The sequence below is a fragment of the Rhipicephalus microplus genome, chromosome X (assembly GCF_043290135.1).
Source record: "Rhipicephalus microplus isolate Deutch F79 chromosome X, USDA_Rmic, whole genome shotgun sequence".
Taxonomy (NCBI): domain Eukaryota; kingdom Metazoa; phylum Arthropoda; class Arachnida; order Ixodida; family Ixodidae; genus Rhipicephalus; species Rhipicephalus microplus.
Window position 1 is genome coordinate 89910254 of NC_134710.1, and position 17219 is coordinate 89927472.

The 17219-nt window shown below is 43.8% G+C and overlaps 1 protein-coding gene across 4 annotated transcripts in view; it reads left to right on the top strand.

Annotated features, from left to right (window-relative positions):
* Positions 1 to 17219, top strand: part of LOC119176213 (uncharacterized) — a 126165-nt gene that overhangs the window by 44122 nt on the left and 64824 nt on the right. For all 4 annotated transcript variants that reach the window (XM_037427389.2, XM_037427387.2, XM_037427388.2 and 1 more), the window contains exons 8-9: positions 137 to 254; positions 15146 to 15216. In XM_037427389.2, coding sequence (XP_037283286.2) covers positions 137 to 254; positions 15146 to 15216 — 189 coding nt within the window. The remainder of the gene's footprint in view (positions 1 to 136; positions 255 to 15145; positions 15217 to 17219) is intronic.

Below are 17219 nucleotides of genomic sequence, written 5' to 3' on the forward strand. Positions count from 1 at the left end.
GTAAAAGCAATAACTGATAGGTATGTTTGGGGTGACATGCATGAAACTAGCGACCCGATTTCGCAACAATCAAGCTTCAATGTTTTGCAATGAACAAGACATTTTAGGTACTAATAAAACAATTTTTTTTTTTCAGCTGTGCAAAGGTCAAACAAGATCATAAAGCATTATTTGAGCTTGACAAGGATATGACAATTGCCACCATAATCTGGAGGAAAGTGCAGCAGATTGTAGATGAACCACATCAGTTAGAGGTAAGGTATAAACATCGGCACTGAGGAGCCATGCTCTGAGCCTCTGCCAGCATGTTAAAGTTGAACAGTTTCTTGCATTTTGTGTCTTTTTGTTGGGCAATAGCAACGAAAAAAAAAAGCGTGTTCAAGTACTTTTTTATACTTCTTTGTTTATTATTCCATGTTCCACAAAAAAGTACTGCAACTATAGCAGTTGCGCAGAATGCAACCAAGAAGACCACGGTTCCTTTTGTAGTACTAGCCTATGCTGCTTGCCTCTATGGGTAGAATTAGCTGCTCAACCTTTTATTTTTTATTATTGTTATATTGGCTTAACTTTTTTGTTACCCGGAAAAATGGGCCGTTTTTACTAGTTATTGTTCCTACTGGGGGAATTTGTCGGGACCTGGAGCCATCCAAGGGTGAGGGGGAAGAAGACGAACCGAGGAGCCGGAGCTGAGAACTGGAACGTTTATATTTACATTATTTAGGTAGCATGATACTATATTGTTGCGACGCGAAGACGGAGGTCGTATTTGAAGACGCTGAGAAAGCAGTGGCGGGTCGGTCTTTTTAGTTACCCTGCGCCAGAGAGTTCCTCGTCTCTCTCGTTGTTATGTTCTGCATAAAAGCGTGCAAATACGGGTATGCACTGTCGCTTTCATCTTTCTCGCGGGACGCACGTGACAATATGGAAAAAAAAAAAAAGCTTTTTCGAGCGTCTTACGCTCGCATATTTATCTCCTGGTCTCCCGAAGATTCCCTGCGGGGAAAACAATTGAGGCCAGGATAGTCCAATGAGATCGTCATCTTCATTTCTGCCCCCGAAGAGCGAAAGTGAAACACCGCCTCCTTACAGAAGGGTTTCTTGAAGGGCCAGTTGGTACATGATACTGAGGAGAACAGCACGAAAAACGGAACGGAGAAAGATTGAACAGCGCTTTTGTCGTCTGTTCAATCTTTCTCCATCCCGTTTTTTGTGCTGTTCCCTTCAGTACCGCCTCCTTCCCAACCCAAGAAAGAGAGAATGAGGCTCAGTTGGTCGCATGGCGAGAGAGAAACGCACACAATACACTACACAACTAAAAGTGCAATAACGGGGAGTCTCACGCGCAGAGATGACTCCTCGAGGTGGCATCGCTGTCGGGCAGGCTGTGGTGCTCGAGAAATGAAGACTAGAAAGGCCTCTTGGAACGCGAGAAACGTCCCCGAAGATTGTTCTCCAATGTTCAGCTCATTGTCAGGTGCATTTCAACCACCCAAGCAACACAGAGGCGACCACTCTTTCTAGGCAGCCCAGACAGCAAACGGCCCCTTCTAGGTAATCCGTCGGTCGTGCGTATCCAAAGGGCTTTTGGCAAGGCAAGCCGACGGCCCTAAAGAATTTGCAGTATACTACTGCTGTGTTGTCGCCACTTCTGGACACCCCAGAAAAAGCTGCAAAAGTCGGAATCTTTTCACACGTCCAAGCGGCGCCAAGACATGGGGGCTAATCACAACAGTATAAAAAACATTCTTTGTGGCTAAACACTAATGTCTTATTTATATTCTTTGGTACCAAGCTTTTAAATTCTTATAACGTAAACTTTGCATATAAGTTAAACCTGTTTATAACGAAACCTCCATATAAAGGATTCCTTGATATAACAATTTTTCTATTCCCTGCCATTGCTCCATAGAAGCACACGTATTTGCGACCTCTATGTAACAAAGTAACAGTGGTAGACAACCTTGATATAACAAATTTTCCCCACGGACAATCTAGGAATTTTGCTTTGCATTTTGGCATTTCGGTTCGTCTTGGGACGGTACAAGAGATGGGAGAGCTGCACTCAGATGAAAAATGAGCTTGGGTGGGAACTGCTTTCCTCGCGTTGGCAAAAGCTGCGACTGAAATTTTTTTTGCAGATATATAATGATAAAACAGGAATTAATAAAGAAAGATACTTTAAGGAACCTCATTACCGTTCATCTAGAACTGACCATGTTTTTAAAATAAGAGAATTACGCACCCGTACAAACCTGTTCGCGAATTCATTTTTTGTTAGAACTGTTGAGTGGAATGAATTGTCTGCCATGCAAGTGTGCTGTAAGAACGAAGAATTGTTTATGTCGTTTCTGTAACCCCCTGTCCGCGAATTCATTTTTTGTTAGAACTGTTAAAGAGTGGAATGAATTGTCTGCCATGCAAGTGTGCTGTAAGAATGAAGAATTGTTTGTCGTTTCTGCAACCCCCCTGCTGTAACGCCTTTGGGCAATGCGGGGTAACCTTTGAATAAAGAATAAAGAAAAACAAGCATGCACCTTTCGCCGCTGCCCCACCGCCGACGAATGGTGCACACGGCGTACCAGGTGAGAGCGAGCGCTGGTTATTGCGCGCAGTTGAGCGCAACGCGGGCAGGCGAGTCTGCACTATAGTGCCTATAATATACTTATTATTCTAGGCACTATACCTGCACACCACAAGCCAGCATTAATCGACGTTGCCGCCACTCTCATCTCCTCGGGTGCATGCGCGAGTGTGCCCCCCCCCCCCCCCCCACTCCAAAGCAAAATAAAAATAATAATAAAACTATTTTTGTGCATTGGCAGTGCCACGCTTTTAGTAAGCGTCACATATGTGGGGCCGCGCTGTATATGCAGGGCGCTTTATTGAATAGTCTTCCGCGGTATCCATGTCTGTGTCCGTGTCGTTCACTCTTCATTTTCGACGCCGTGCGTGCGTGCATAGTTTCACTGCACGCACATGGTGCACGTCAGCAGCGTGCTGCCCCCTTCGATCTGCTTGGCGTTCTCAGCGTTACATTCCAAGCTGTTGCTGTTCATTGCTTCGCCCTTGCGGCAAAACTGGGATTTTTCTTAACTTCAACAACCGTGTCGTCACCACCGAAGGGTTGTCAGATAAGGCGCTGATGGAAACTCACCGAGACCACGGTGACGACGGATCTTCGGAGGTCGACTTGTCACGCGCTTCTGTCCTACGCCGCGCCGCGAGCTCGCAGGCTGGTAGACTTTTGTGATTGGTCGATTAGTTCTGGCAACATGACGGCGCGATGAACGCAATGCAATGAACGCGATATGAGAAAATTGTAATGTTATAAGAAGTAAGGCTGGCAGCAAACTCTTTTGGATCTGATATCGCGGAACTCCTACAAAATGCTGGTGTGAGCAAATACGGCCGCTCCTGGGTGGAGTGCTCTTTTCAGACCACCCCTTCGCGTTGAAACTGCGCTGATGCTCGCTGAGATAGCAAGCGCGCGAGCGATCGCAACCACCTTTAAAATCCACGTTCATTATTGCTACTCCAGCGATTCCCCCCCCCCCCCCCCCTCCCCGCGTTGTTTCATGTGTTCAAGACGGGTGGTTTACTTTGAGCATTTGAACGGCAGTTTTAACGCGGGAGATGCTATCTTATGCACTTTTCAATCGATAGGGATGGTCTGACTCATTTGTTCTCAGCTTCAGCAGCACTCATGTGCTTCTGCCCGCTTGTGAAAGTTACAATGCGCGGGGGCAGGTTATGAATTTGAACTTGCTAAGGAGCATGGCAGCAACGACAGAAACCCGCAGAGAGTGTCCATTCAATTGCTATAGCAATAATAACAGAGTTTTTTCACTGAAAAGTAAGTGTTTTGGGTTAGCTCTGCCTTCAGTCCTCCTTTTGTTTAATTTGCACGTTTATTTTTAAATTTTTCTACCGAACCTAAATATAACGAATGTCTCTTATAATGAGTTTTTCTGGGATTTTATTAATTTCATTATATTCAGGTTTAACTATATATTTCATACACACATTAAGGAAAAAATGTTTTTATAATGAAAAGTGTGTGCAGTGATCATACAATAAAGCTTTAAAAGAAGGAAAACTTAAAAAATAATGAGGTAAAAAATCATTCGGGATTTACAATGAAGCTACAAATTATGTAAATTTCAAAAGTTATATAAAAATCATTTTTTTCACAAAAAAGAAAGTTAGTGGGGGTGCTCAGTAGATGGATCATCTTGTGCAGCTTGCCATTGGGGATGGGGTCTGTCTGCACAATGTCCATGGCACTTAGAAAGGCAAGGAACAAAAAAGAACTGCTTGCGGGCATAATATTCGGAGGAATGAGGCCTGAAAATAACTCTGTGGTATTCTAGTAGATATGATGGCGAGGCAATTCAACAATACCCATGTAAAGGACAGTGGTGAGAAACCTGCGCCAATTGCCCCACTATGCTCCAAAAGGGTGTTTTTTTTTTTTTTTGTCGAATTTGCTCCATTGCTGCGGCACAGCCTAGTTTTTTAACCGAAATTAATGTTTACAGCACGCATCGTAAGCAAAAATTATGTGATGGTCGCCATCTTGTACACTTGCGGTGCTGCAAAAGCACAGGATTGGCCGATAAACTATTCCGACGTCCGCGCGATTGCAGCCGTGCCTTTTTTAGTAACCATTGGCAGAGAACGAAGGCGATGTGGCGCCTACTGAAAAGCGTGCTAGTATGACTTATCGCCGAAAAAAAGCCTACGTGTGTGGGGTAATGCCGCTTTAAGCCTAATGCGCGCTTTTAATAGCTGGCACTAGGCCTCAGACCTGAGACACGTCGACCTCAGACCTGAGACCCCTGAGGTGCCGATTGCTGCCGCCTCGATCGTTGTTCGAGACCATGTTAAGCGTACATCGCTTTGCAGAAACGAAAGCAGCTCATTGTTGTGGAGTTAAGGAGAGATGCTACTCGAAGACACTTTTTTTTTAATATTCACTCTAGAGCAATGAAACTTAAGCTGTTCATGGAACTTTTTATGCTGGTTTCAAATATATACTTAGTTTTCTTGCAAGTTACATACCTTTAGCTCTGCAACATGACAAAGTGAAAACCACAACCCTTTTTCCCCCCCTCTTTTCATCCCTGAAATTCTGTAATTTTTTACCATTCATAGCTCATAATGCTGCAAATAAAGTGTAGAGTGCAAATAACTAATTAGGAAGCACATACAAAATATGTAATATGTGTGAAAAATAATAGATCTAAACAGTCCATATTTCACCTACCCTAGTAAAGGTATACATACAATTTTTTATTATACAATAAAATATTGAAATTTAAACTAGATAATTGCATTTGTCATACTTTGGAAAAAATTTGGGAAAAATTTCATGCAGATCCAAGTGCACTAGAATAGCCCAAAAAAAGAGGGGCACGTTAGAAAAAATGGCAAAATTTGTATTTTGAGAAAAACGAGTTTTAAAGTTAAAATTGCATGTTTATTTATGAAAGATATCATTAAATCAGATGAAATTTGCACACCAAAAAGAACAATCCTTCTTGTAGTGGCCACTGTGACTGAGCATGAGTTTGTCCCTCTCGGATTTTTCGAGCCGACTCCTCGCAGACATTTCGCTCATAGACAGGGCCATGAAACGCTTGCCAAGTTTCGGCTCCATCTGGCAGAGCCTTGTGCCAACTGCAAGCTAGGAAGAAGTTCGACAGGACTGCGAAATCCAAACTAAGTCCAGTGTCATGCCATTTTACAGCCATGCTTGTGGCACATACCGTCGTACATAATGGCAATGTCGTCCCTGCTAAGTTCTCTCACTTCGAGCTCTTTCGACCTCTCAAGATTGGCGCTGACGTCATCTGTTGCTGCATCACGAACTTTCCGGCTGACCGGTGTGAATGACTTTTGATGCAATGGCTTTTGCAAGCCAACAACTGCCGCAAATCAAACCAGTTGCTCGTAGTCTATTCCTACAGAGCATGCCGCACAACGGCTTTCCCTTGCGAGCAATGCTTTTTTTCATTCATAACGGAGATAATTACACGAGAAAAGCATTCTTCAGCTCCGCTGCCCGACAAGACATGGACCCCGCAAATAGGCTTCACAGCACATACAGGTGCGCAGCGGCCAATGACGGTCCCCGATCCGTACCACGTGATAAGCCAGTCGCGGTTCTCGAAAAACGCGCAGAAGCGTGCTTATTTTTATTATTTCTTGCATCGCATCAGCGAGGGTAACTGTTGTTGCTTGAAAAGCGAGGCTCGACTCTTCGGCTAATGCGATCAACAATGGCGAGCGGCGGCGCATTATCGGCGGCAAGGTGCTTGAAGACTGCACACTTTGGACCTTTTAACAGGCACCTTGTGCTGTTTAGATGCAATTTTAAAGCATTTCTAGTCAAGTCTCGGCCTGTATTATTTTTTTTCATAACAGTAGAGGTATTAATCTTATCAAAACAAGCTAAAATAAAAGATCAGTAATTTTGAAGAAAACTCGCGTTTTTCGACTCGCATCTCCCCTTAAGCGCGTTATGAATCGCAAGCACCTAGACAGCAAGCATAGCACATGCTTTCATGAGGCAACCACCCAAACGCGCCTCCATGTTCAGCAAGGACCGCTAGAGCATCGCTTGTAGAAAGCTCGCACCGTCGCGTTAATGCAAAAGGCTTCTCGCCGCATCTGTGCAGGGTCCGAAGTGGAGTGTGCACAAGTGGCTTGGCGCGGTGTGCACCTCAAGTAGGCGAAGCTCTGCATGCAACTAGCGAGTCGATGATCGGCTACCTGCGATCGTACCGCATCTAGAAAAAACAGTTTTCGCTAAGTAGCAGATCGCGGTACACATTTATGGCGAACAGCTGCTCATGTCCGTTTCGTCGCCATGCCCGAAGCTGCGTCAGCTGCGTATCACGGATTCCGTAGTAGTTCTGAAATGCTCCTTGATGTCGCCACCGCATGCCATCAGACGGCCGTGCGAAAGTGCCAATCATTTCTGAAAATGGGCAAACTGAAATGACTTTGTGGTGAGCAGGTCAGGCAATATTTGCTGTAAAACAGTATTTATTCTTTCTTTAGCGGTGATGGCGCACGTAGAGAATTGGCATTTGGTGATTAATGCATACTATGCCTAATGTGCAGTTAGGTGCGTTCTCAGCCCATATGTACATATTAACGAAACTTTACTGTAACAAGCTTTGAATTTGTGTGTGAGGGCAGGGACATAGGCGTGCACGAGGTTCCTGTTCAGGGGTGGGCGAAGGTTTGTGGCAGCGCCCTCCTCCCAATTATGTCAATGTATGGGGATGAAATTTGCACCCCCCTCTTGCCCTCCTTTCATTATGCCAGTATATGAGGCTAGCTTTGTGCACCCCCCTCTGTCACTAGTCCTGTTAATTAGGGAGGCAGTTGCCAGGCTAATTCCAAAAGCTGAAGTATAGGCCCCCAAACTGCACAACGAAAGCACAGACGATTTAGATGTGGTCCTATTTTGCCCGCTGGCGGACGCCGGCTGGGGTCCAAAGAACAAGTCAAAGCCGAGAGTTGATAACAAACATATATTCTAAAATACAGCAGATCAAACATTCAAATATGCACTCTCAGCAATAGTTCAAGACAATATGCCCCCATATAAACAATAAGCTACACAACACAACTAGCTACACTCAGAACAATGGACATGAACAACAACACGCGCTACAGTACAATCCAATGCATTGACAACCAAGACACTTAAAGACTAACCCCGGTATTCACAAACGCTTCTCGACTCGACTTCCACCCTTCACTTGACAGAGTTGAGCACTGCGCCACTGCTCGACTGAAAATGACGCTGCGCTACTCAAGAATCGCGGCAGATTAGTGCTGATATGCAGTGACTTGTCTTGCCTAGAGATGGCGCTCCCATCGGCTTTCTCAAGTGAAGGTGAAGCGTTGACTGAAGGGACGTTCTAGAATACGGGGGTAAGAAGTTTGTCAACTTGTTCAGTTCAAAGTTCTTGGAACAAAGTTTGAATCATACTCTTCTAGGAAACACTCACTCAAAGTCTAGTGCTGTTGTCGTTTTGTTGCCCCCGAAGTTTCTCTTCCAGGAAACCTCGCGTCTTCAAATGTCTGCACTCCAAGCACCAAACTTCTTCGCTGGTAACACGTCGGCCTCTCACGCGGTGCGGCTGCAGAACACGTCTTCGCTCACTGGCGGTAGACACACACTTTGCTTCTGCTTGTAGCTCAAGCTTTCACCCACAGGTGGAACCCCCTCTTCATTGCCTGCTTTGTCACTGATGACAAAAGCCTTTGTCTGACGGCGGAACAACTCTACGCACACTGGCACAAACTCTTCCTTCTTCTCCTGCTCACCACCCTTCGCTGCTCGCTTCAATACCTCCGCACTAGGTTCTAGGCTTTTCTAATCGTTTCGTCAGCATGCTGCACAGCTAAGGCTGGGGAAAGGGTGAGCCTTTACGAGAACAATCTGCGACACGTGACGCAACTTGGGGTGACTCACGCTTCCCTTTTTGATGCTTCTGGTGTTCGCTCGGCGATAGGTGCGAGGAGGTTGGTCATCATAGGTTGTTCGAGGAGTTCAGTGATGGTGACGCTTGTTTTCTTCTTTTACGTTCACCTCGGTGTGACAATTTGGTGCCCGGTTTTGTTGCTGTCTCCAAAATTCGACGGCGCACGCTTTCTTGAGTGCTCGTTTGTGACACCCTCCCGCTCCCCACCCCGGTCTCCCCGTGCCGTACCTGCCATTTCTCCCGGATTGTCCGGGAGACACCCAAATTTTGACCTTTCTTTATACAATTGTCATGAAAATCTCCCAGAAATCTAAATTTTTGTGTGTAATCTGGTCGCATTGACAGAAATGCACGTCAGTCCGCTCCATGCTTTGTGTGAATCTACCGCATTTTATTGTAATCGAATATAGGAGGCATTCATCTAAACATACATTAGTCTCAGTGATGTCCATCCATTGAGTGTCCGGTGTCCATTGGGCCAAAATTCAAATTTCCGAACATTTTTCTTAATCACAGCGTGTGATATGAACTTTAGTACCGAAACCATCGAACGAAAGATGATCGAAAGCAAGCAGCATGCTCAAAGCTTCAGAAGTACTTGTGCGACCAGCACACGCACTGTCTTCTACAGTGTTTGTGGTTGTTTCCACAACCGCTGTGGACGAAACCGCAGTCGTTCTTGACACGAACATGGATGGCGACGACGTTGGTAACAGTACTATGAAAGTGTGCACGCATCCAATGCTTGACCAGTCATAGCAACGCTGCTTTCCGCAAACTCTGTGGACAAAACTGCAGCAGATGCGATCATAGATAGCATAAAATGACTTATTTTTGAAGGCATGTGCACAGCCAACACACGCGGATTGAAAAGTGAATTACAGTTTTCAATCCGTGTTTGCCACAACCGCCATGCATAAAACCGCGGTCACGGCGACGTGATAGCGATCTACGAGCTCTGAGGGCTTGTGGCTAACACATCGGTAGATTAAAGGCAATAGAGATGTAAAATATAAAAAAAGCTAGAAGTGTGTTGGCTTTCCTATTCAGAGAATCTAATAGCGAGCAATGCCAAAGCTTTGACCCACGCTTTCGCGGCAGCCAGCTACGCCGTCCCGTCCGTTGATGTGTCTCCCACGAAGACATACGCAAGTTGTTTTGACCGAAGTAGACTTTGCTAGTTGTTTTGATGACGTGAAATTTCGGGAGTACCGTATTTACTCGCACAAAGAACCCACCCACCATCTTGATTGTGAAAAAAGAAAAAAAGAACTTTTTCAATGTATCTGTTTATTTTATTTGGTATGATGGCCAGTGCCGTTAACCATCGAAACAACGTTAAATTAAGACATTATATGGCAAAATAACTATGCAATAAAAGTCAAAACATAGTTTTGTAATCATGCTAAACAGTTGTGAGCAGCGCGAGCGTGGACGACGTCATCAAAATTTGTAAATCGCACCTTTTACGGCAAAGAGCCATCTGTCGAATGCAGGAGAAACTTCTTTGCTGATAGCGCCATGCAAGCACAGCGGCACAAAAATAAAGCGCGTGGCCTCCAAAATGTCGCGCGCGTGGCGTAGATACATGCCGGGTGCTCGCCATCTCGGAGGTTATGCAAAGCCCAACCGCACCCTCTGCGCCGACGGCGCGTTGTGCACCTGCAACGTGAACCGCAACATTTGTGCACCGCCATCCGACGCTGCATTTTTGTTGTCGGGTTTGTCATTGTGAACTTAGTTGGGACACCTTTTGCGCTGGGTGCCTTCGGTTGGTACACTAGCTACATGGCTGGTTACAAACAGCATGCGCTGGAGCATTGAAACAGAGCGGCTGGACAACACTTTGGCGTGATCGGTGCGCTTTCGTTACAGGAGGAAACAAAAAAAGCTTTGGTTGCGCTTTTTACGGGCAAAAACAAGCAAAGCCTTCGCGCAACATTTTCACTGTTATAACTGATGACTTTTTTCTCCCGCTTAATGAACCCTCCCCCCAAGTTAAGTTAGCGTCAGCTTTTCTGAAAAAAAAAAAAGGTGGGTTCATTACACGAGTAAATACGGTATTCGCGCTCCCCCTTTGAGACTTTCACCTTAGTGGGAAACTTAGCTCATGCGTTCGGCCACTCCAAGCCATTATAAGACCGCATCGACGATGGTGGTGCTTGCGATTAGCACTCCCTCTCCCCCTTTTGTCTCTGGTTTTTGTGTGTGTGTTTTTTTTTGCTTTTTTGGGGGGGGACCAACAGAAATTAGGAAAAATAATTCAGCGCATCACCCACTCCCCCCTTGCGGGAATCTCCTGGATTCACAATCTTTGAACTTGGCAGGTGTGCCGTGCGCATGCCTACGCGAGTGAGTGTGCTCGCGCACTGCTATAAATTCATGCTGCGGCTAGCTTGTTGGTGCAATATCCTTTCACTGTTTTATTTCACCGCTTCTGTATAGGATCCTGCTTTTGTTAATTTTTCGTGGTTATTTTTTGGGCTTGCTGCTTCTGTATAAATGATTATGTAAGCTGAGAGAACGTTAAACTAAATTAAAGCTAAATTTTCTTCTAGTGTGGTTGTCATGAAAAGCCCGTGCATGCTCCAAACACAGAGGTAACTGCTCCAAAAGGAGATTTTTCCTGATGGCTGCTCCAAAATACTGGAAAGCATTCCCACCACTCTAATCAGGATTATTTCGTGAATGTCCCACCTATGGCGGATGTCGTGTGATACATTTAACTTAATTTCTTTATAAGCAAGGCACTGCTGTTAATATTGCCATTTTAGATCTTGTCATACATTGAGCTTTTACTCTGATGTAAATTATTTGTCTTTAGTGTCCCTTTAAGGAACACTCTCTATACTATCAAAATACCCTCTGCCCCTTCAGGAATGCATGCTCCCATTGTAAAGTAGTGCCAAGTTCTGCAATACAAGGAAAAAGTTGGCAGACTTCAGGAACTGGCTTGGAACTTATTTTATACAGCAGCAGTTACATATCCATCTGACCAATTGCCTTAAAATTTTTGCGAAGTTCCTAAAATTTTGTACAGCTTTTTCAATCCGCATACAATAACACCACTACAGTAACATTAAGGAGACAGTAAAAACGTTGGTAGGGAGGCGGCGTAATTTTACGAAGGCATCATGCAGCAAAATGTCGAGCAAGCTCCCTACTGAGCTAGTTGAAATTATCCACAAAGTGGCGTGAGCTGTTATCATGAAACAACACCAAAATTTTAAAAAACTCCGCGATGAAGTTTTCACCAGGAACAAAAACGCGGAGTGCATATGGACTTCCTTAGGGGTCATCTACCACTTGATCATGATGCAGTGCAGTTCTACGCTAAAACACTGCTTTCAACAACCGTATCTACTCACATAATGATCACACCTTTTTTTTAATTATATGCAAAAAAACAGGGATGCAATCAAGCAAGTGAATATTTCTAAAAAAATTATTCTTAGGTTATGTAGGCACTACTCGAGTTGCACACTGCCCCTCGATTTTTCTCTCGTACTACAGTGAGCTCTCAATTGGGCGAACTTCAACGGAACTAAGGAAATAGTTCAATGGACTGAATATTCACTTGATTATAGAACCGCATTGCACAGAGCAGATATTGAGTCAAAGGCGTGAAATGCAATTTATTATGTACTATTCGCTTGATCTGATGCCCTTAAAGCCAAAGAAGAGACTAAGCTGTCCAGAGAGTATTTTTTGCACGCTGCCTCTAGCACAGCTTGTCACTGTGAAATGTCCCGAAACTTCGTAATATATTCTTATAGGGAAAAAAACATATTGGAAAGTTGAACAGAAGTGGTTGCCTGTTTCTTCGAACTCGTATAAATGAAAGTGCACCAATTGTGCTGTTAGCCTGAAACGAATATGGCAGAAGAATACCAATGAGACAAAAAAAATAATAACAGGGAGGGGGGGAGGGGAATGACGCGCACGAGTGATGTTGCACTAACGCCGATGGATGGCTGTTTTAGAGGCAGTGTGCATCGCCTAGTCCAGGAGCTGCAGAGCACTAAACTTTGTTGAAAATATTTCAAAAATGTGTCTGCTTCTGCGGATCAAATTCGTTTCACTGAAAATTTTTGCATAGAATGCATAGGAAAGCAGCCATTGACTTTCTAGAAGTTTGTTACTTTGAAATCTTTGTTAAACCAACATCGTACAAGTGAGAGTTCGCTGTATAACTGAACGTTCGCATTTTTTTGTAGAGTTGAAAATGACGTTATCCACAGTCACTGTGTGCAATTTTATGCTGTTTTCGACTTGCAATAATTGCAATAACTACTTAAACATGTACAGTACGCATGTGTAAAGCAGTGCCATCAGACTGTGGGAAGTGGGGACATGGAAGTGTCTCTCATTATGAGCTCATGCCGACGCAGCTCTGGTCGCTGGTCAGATCTTCCAAAGAGCTTAGTTTTTCTAACTGCATTGACCATAATCTAACGTACAGTAGACTCTCGTTAAGTAGAATCTGAAAGGGCCAGAAAAATGTTTTTCGTTCAACAGGAGTTCTGTTTACTGAGAGATAAACAGGCGCAGTATGCAGGGATGAAATCAATCATATCAGAGCAGCAGTTCCGTTTACTGAGAGTCTACTGTACGTTGAAGGTACCATCTTTGAATTGTAAATACAGATGTTTAAGGCCGTGCTTGTGCTCACGTTAACTCTAAAAACGTCATAGGTGTTGTGCATCAAGATCAGTGCACGATCATTCAGTGGCAAAGGGGCAAAGAAAATGACAATAAATTTCAGGTGCTGCAAGTGTTTAAAAATCTGGCTGCTATACAGGATTGGATATGATTCTGGCAGGCCAGTGTTGTCTTCACAAAGTGCATGATCAGGTTGTGAAGTGAGAGATTGGGTACTTGCTTAAAATGTTGCGGTAATGACAATGATGGCACACGTGCTACATTATGAATACAGTGTAGACCACTTATAACATAACCGCTTTTAGTGCAGAACCACTTACAATGCGGTCTTTTTCTACTCCCGTTTACCCTCCCATAGAACACCATGTATACGCGTACCGCTTTTTGTGCAGTCCCTCAAGATGAAAGACCGGTTATAATGCGGTTGCCGGAAATTGTGACAAACACGGTAGCGAGTGCGCTTCCATAAGGAGACGCGCTGGGTGCGCCGCTGGCGAGCGAACGACGAGGTCGTTACGGAGAAGGAGGGGACACGGCGTGAACGAACGATGGGCAAAGGGAAGAAGAAAAAAAGAAAATGAAAAATGAAAATGAAAAAAGACAGTGGGGCACTGCGCGGGCTCGCCGAGTAAGGGAAGAGGACGGTTGCCTTGGTGACCGATAAGCCTTTGCGCCGGTGCCGACGCGGCTACAGCGTACTATGTCCCTAGCGTGGCTTTGGCCGCCGCCGCTCAACGTGGCACGTGCTATCCCGTCCAAATACATGTTTTTAGCAAGCTACGGAAACAGGTTACGGAAATACGACCCAGTTCCTTTTCGTATTGGCATACAATGGTCGCGCATGTGCTCTCGTCAGCCAGGTCAGTGTTGCTGCCTTTCGGTGACGTGTCTCCGTAACTTGCTAAAAACCTCTATTGTCATGTTTGCTTTCTCGTCTGTAAATTGAAAACCTTTTACGGTTTTATGACGCTGCCTGACATTTTTGCTGCCAGTGAGCTGTCGTACGTAAGCTAGCTTGGCGAGTTGTCATCTTTGCTGATCTTCCGGCTGTGAACGCAAACTTCGTATCACGCACGCTGTTCTTGGTTCACTGCTAGAGCGATCTTTTTGATGCCCAATCTTCATGTTTTGGACAAACTTTCCGCGACAACATACCAAACGGCAAGCTAGGCCTAATCGGCGTTGGTTGCGCTTCGATCGGTAGCGGTCGCGTGAATCTAAGTTGTGGTTCGGTACCGAATCAACGAAACTTTTTGCGGTGGCCACAGTTGATGGGAAGGGATACATATCGTTAATGACAAAGAGTGCGGCACGTGTAGCACTCAAACAGTGATTCGTGATTCGATTGCGATGCCATCGGGTTCGCGCTCGTGAAATCGAATGGTTGGCGTCTTTCAACGTGTCAAATTCTGGACGTGATTTGACATAGTTTCTATGTAATGCACATAATCGAGGCTGTCTGGTAGTCAGCGAATTTCTGCGATGGTGCTTTCATTTGTTAGACACTCCCCCCCCTTTCGCGTTCATTTAATTGGCAACGCGTGTCTTTGGACATTATAGTCTATCAGCATTCAGAAATTTAAATGTTGGCAAGCTTGCATCGCATATTTCGATTCTCTGACTCGCGAAGCTGCACGCTCAACATGTTTCGCGCAAGTGCAGCCCTTGTAAAAGGTTGGTTTGGTTATAGTGCGGATATTCGCTACTCCCGCGACTTACGTTAAAAGCGGTCTATAGTGTACATAGAATTATTTGTTTGGCAAAGTTTACGGGCACATTTGCAGTGAAGTTTTGTCCTTCAACAAAGCATTATGTTGTCTTTCCTATTAAGCATGTGTTAAAATCAAGGTTCGTCATCATTGATTCTAGTCTGGAACAAACAGTATGTTTAAATCCAGTGATCTTGTCAATATGCTAATACGAGCTGGAGATGACATTCACTGAATTGTTGCTCTCTTTTATTTTTATCCTTACAGCAAGTGTTACCTGCCCAATGGCTGCCGCCTAGTTGGAAATCGATTGACCCAGATCTTATAGCCAAGAATGTGTAAGTTAGCTATGTGTTGCTATCTAGGAAAGTAATCTTATTCTGTTAATTACCTGTTTGCACCACCGCTTTATTTTAAATTGTTATTGAGCTACTCAAGCTTGAAGTAACACCTTAGCGAGCCATGTTATTAGTAGGCTTGTGTAAATATTCAAGCACTTCGAATATTGAAACAAATATTACAGTATTCGAATTGAACAAATAAAAATATATTAATCCGCATAGAACCCTATGTAAAGGTGGCTTCACTGCAATAAAGGGGTAACCTTCTGTGAACACACTTGTCCAGGGGAAATCCGCACTCTCGCACAGTCGTATTTCAAAATTTAAAGTTGCTTCCACTTTCTTTGAACCAAAGATAATGACATTTACATTCCCCTTGTTTCAATAAAAAAAAATTGTGCACGTTAGTTTGGTCATAACAGATATGATTAGTTTTTAAATTTGTTTTGTACTATATAAATTTGATTCTATCTTATTCGACCACATCAGTATTTGCTTCGATTCTTAAATTTACTATGATTTGGGTGCACGTTAAAGAACCCCAGGTGGTCTAAATTTCCAGAGCCCTCCACTACGGCGTCTCTCATAATCATGTGGTGGTTTTGGGACGTTAAACCCTACATATCAATCAATCAATCAATCAATCAATCTTAAATTTATTATTGGCACAAGTCTAGCTATTACTTATGGCAAATACATGTTCCACATTGTTATAGGTCATTCATATTGTTTCATTGATAATACTGTCATTCCTAATACTGTTTAGCATTGATCATGCATGAGTAAAATTTATGCAGGTCTGTGTTCTCTCTTCACATTGTCATATAACTGCTCCCCATGTAATTTTATTTTGAACAGTTTTCATCATTTTGTAAAAGCATAGTTGTGCCTCCCTAAGTTGATTACCTGATGCATCCATCACTTGAATTAAAAATTGTAATGTCGATTTCGGATAGTACGAGTACCACACGTTAACCTGCCACGGGAAACATAAGCAAAGTGAAGCTGGATTAATTAATTGTGCTCTAACTATACTCGGGTAGCTTTTCACTTGATGAGTTTTAATAGGTCAGAGAAAATTGGAAACATAAAGTCTGTGGTAACACTGCTGTGAAGTATCCCCATAACCTGCCATGATCTTGTGAACTTTGACGTTTAGTTGAATGCTGTTAATAATCAACAAAGGGTACATTCTAAACACATCCCAAACCTTATAACAGTATTCAAAGAACATGTTCAAACTAGGCAGCTAAAACAGCATTTTTTCTATTGGCATTCCTCCAGTTAAATATACCGTTTCTTCACGATTACATTCCAAATACTTCTAATAACATTCCCTATACTTTCCTTGACATGATTGTCTTTTAGATTTAAGCCCCGCTTCAGTGGTCTAGTGGCTAAGGTACTCGGCTGTTGGCCCGCAGATCGTGGGATCGAATCCCGGCGGCGGCGTCTGCGTTTTCAATGGAGGCGAAAATGCTGTAGGCCCATGTGCTTAGATTTGGGTGCACGTTAAAGAACCCCAGGTGGTCGAAATATCCGGAGTCCTCCACTAAGGCGTCTGTCATAATCATATGGTGGTTTTGGGACGTTAAACCCCATAGATCTGTTTATCAATCAAGTCTGTTAGATGTGTCTAACAAAGAAAAATGAGCCCTTGCCAAGCGGAAAAAGCATTTTTTTTTTTTTTTCAAAGTGTAGTTGGTCAGGTTAATTGCGGAATTCATTGCCCATCATTGCACTGCACAAAGTTTGTCCACAGAGATTTTTTTCAAAAAATACAAGCAAGAATGTGAGACCATTCATGAACCGTGCAACTCAAAACTAAAAGTGCATGAAGAGGCATGTGAGCCTGTAAACCATCAAATTTTCTTTGTTTGCTACTGTGTGTCATTTGAATAATGGCAACAGAAGCACATTTAATATTTTAAAGCAAATTTGTATTGATCCAGGCCTCTAAACTGCAAAACCTCACAAAGGATCAGCACCACAATGCGAAA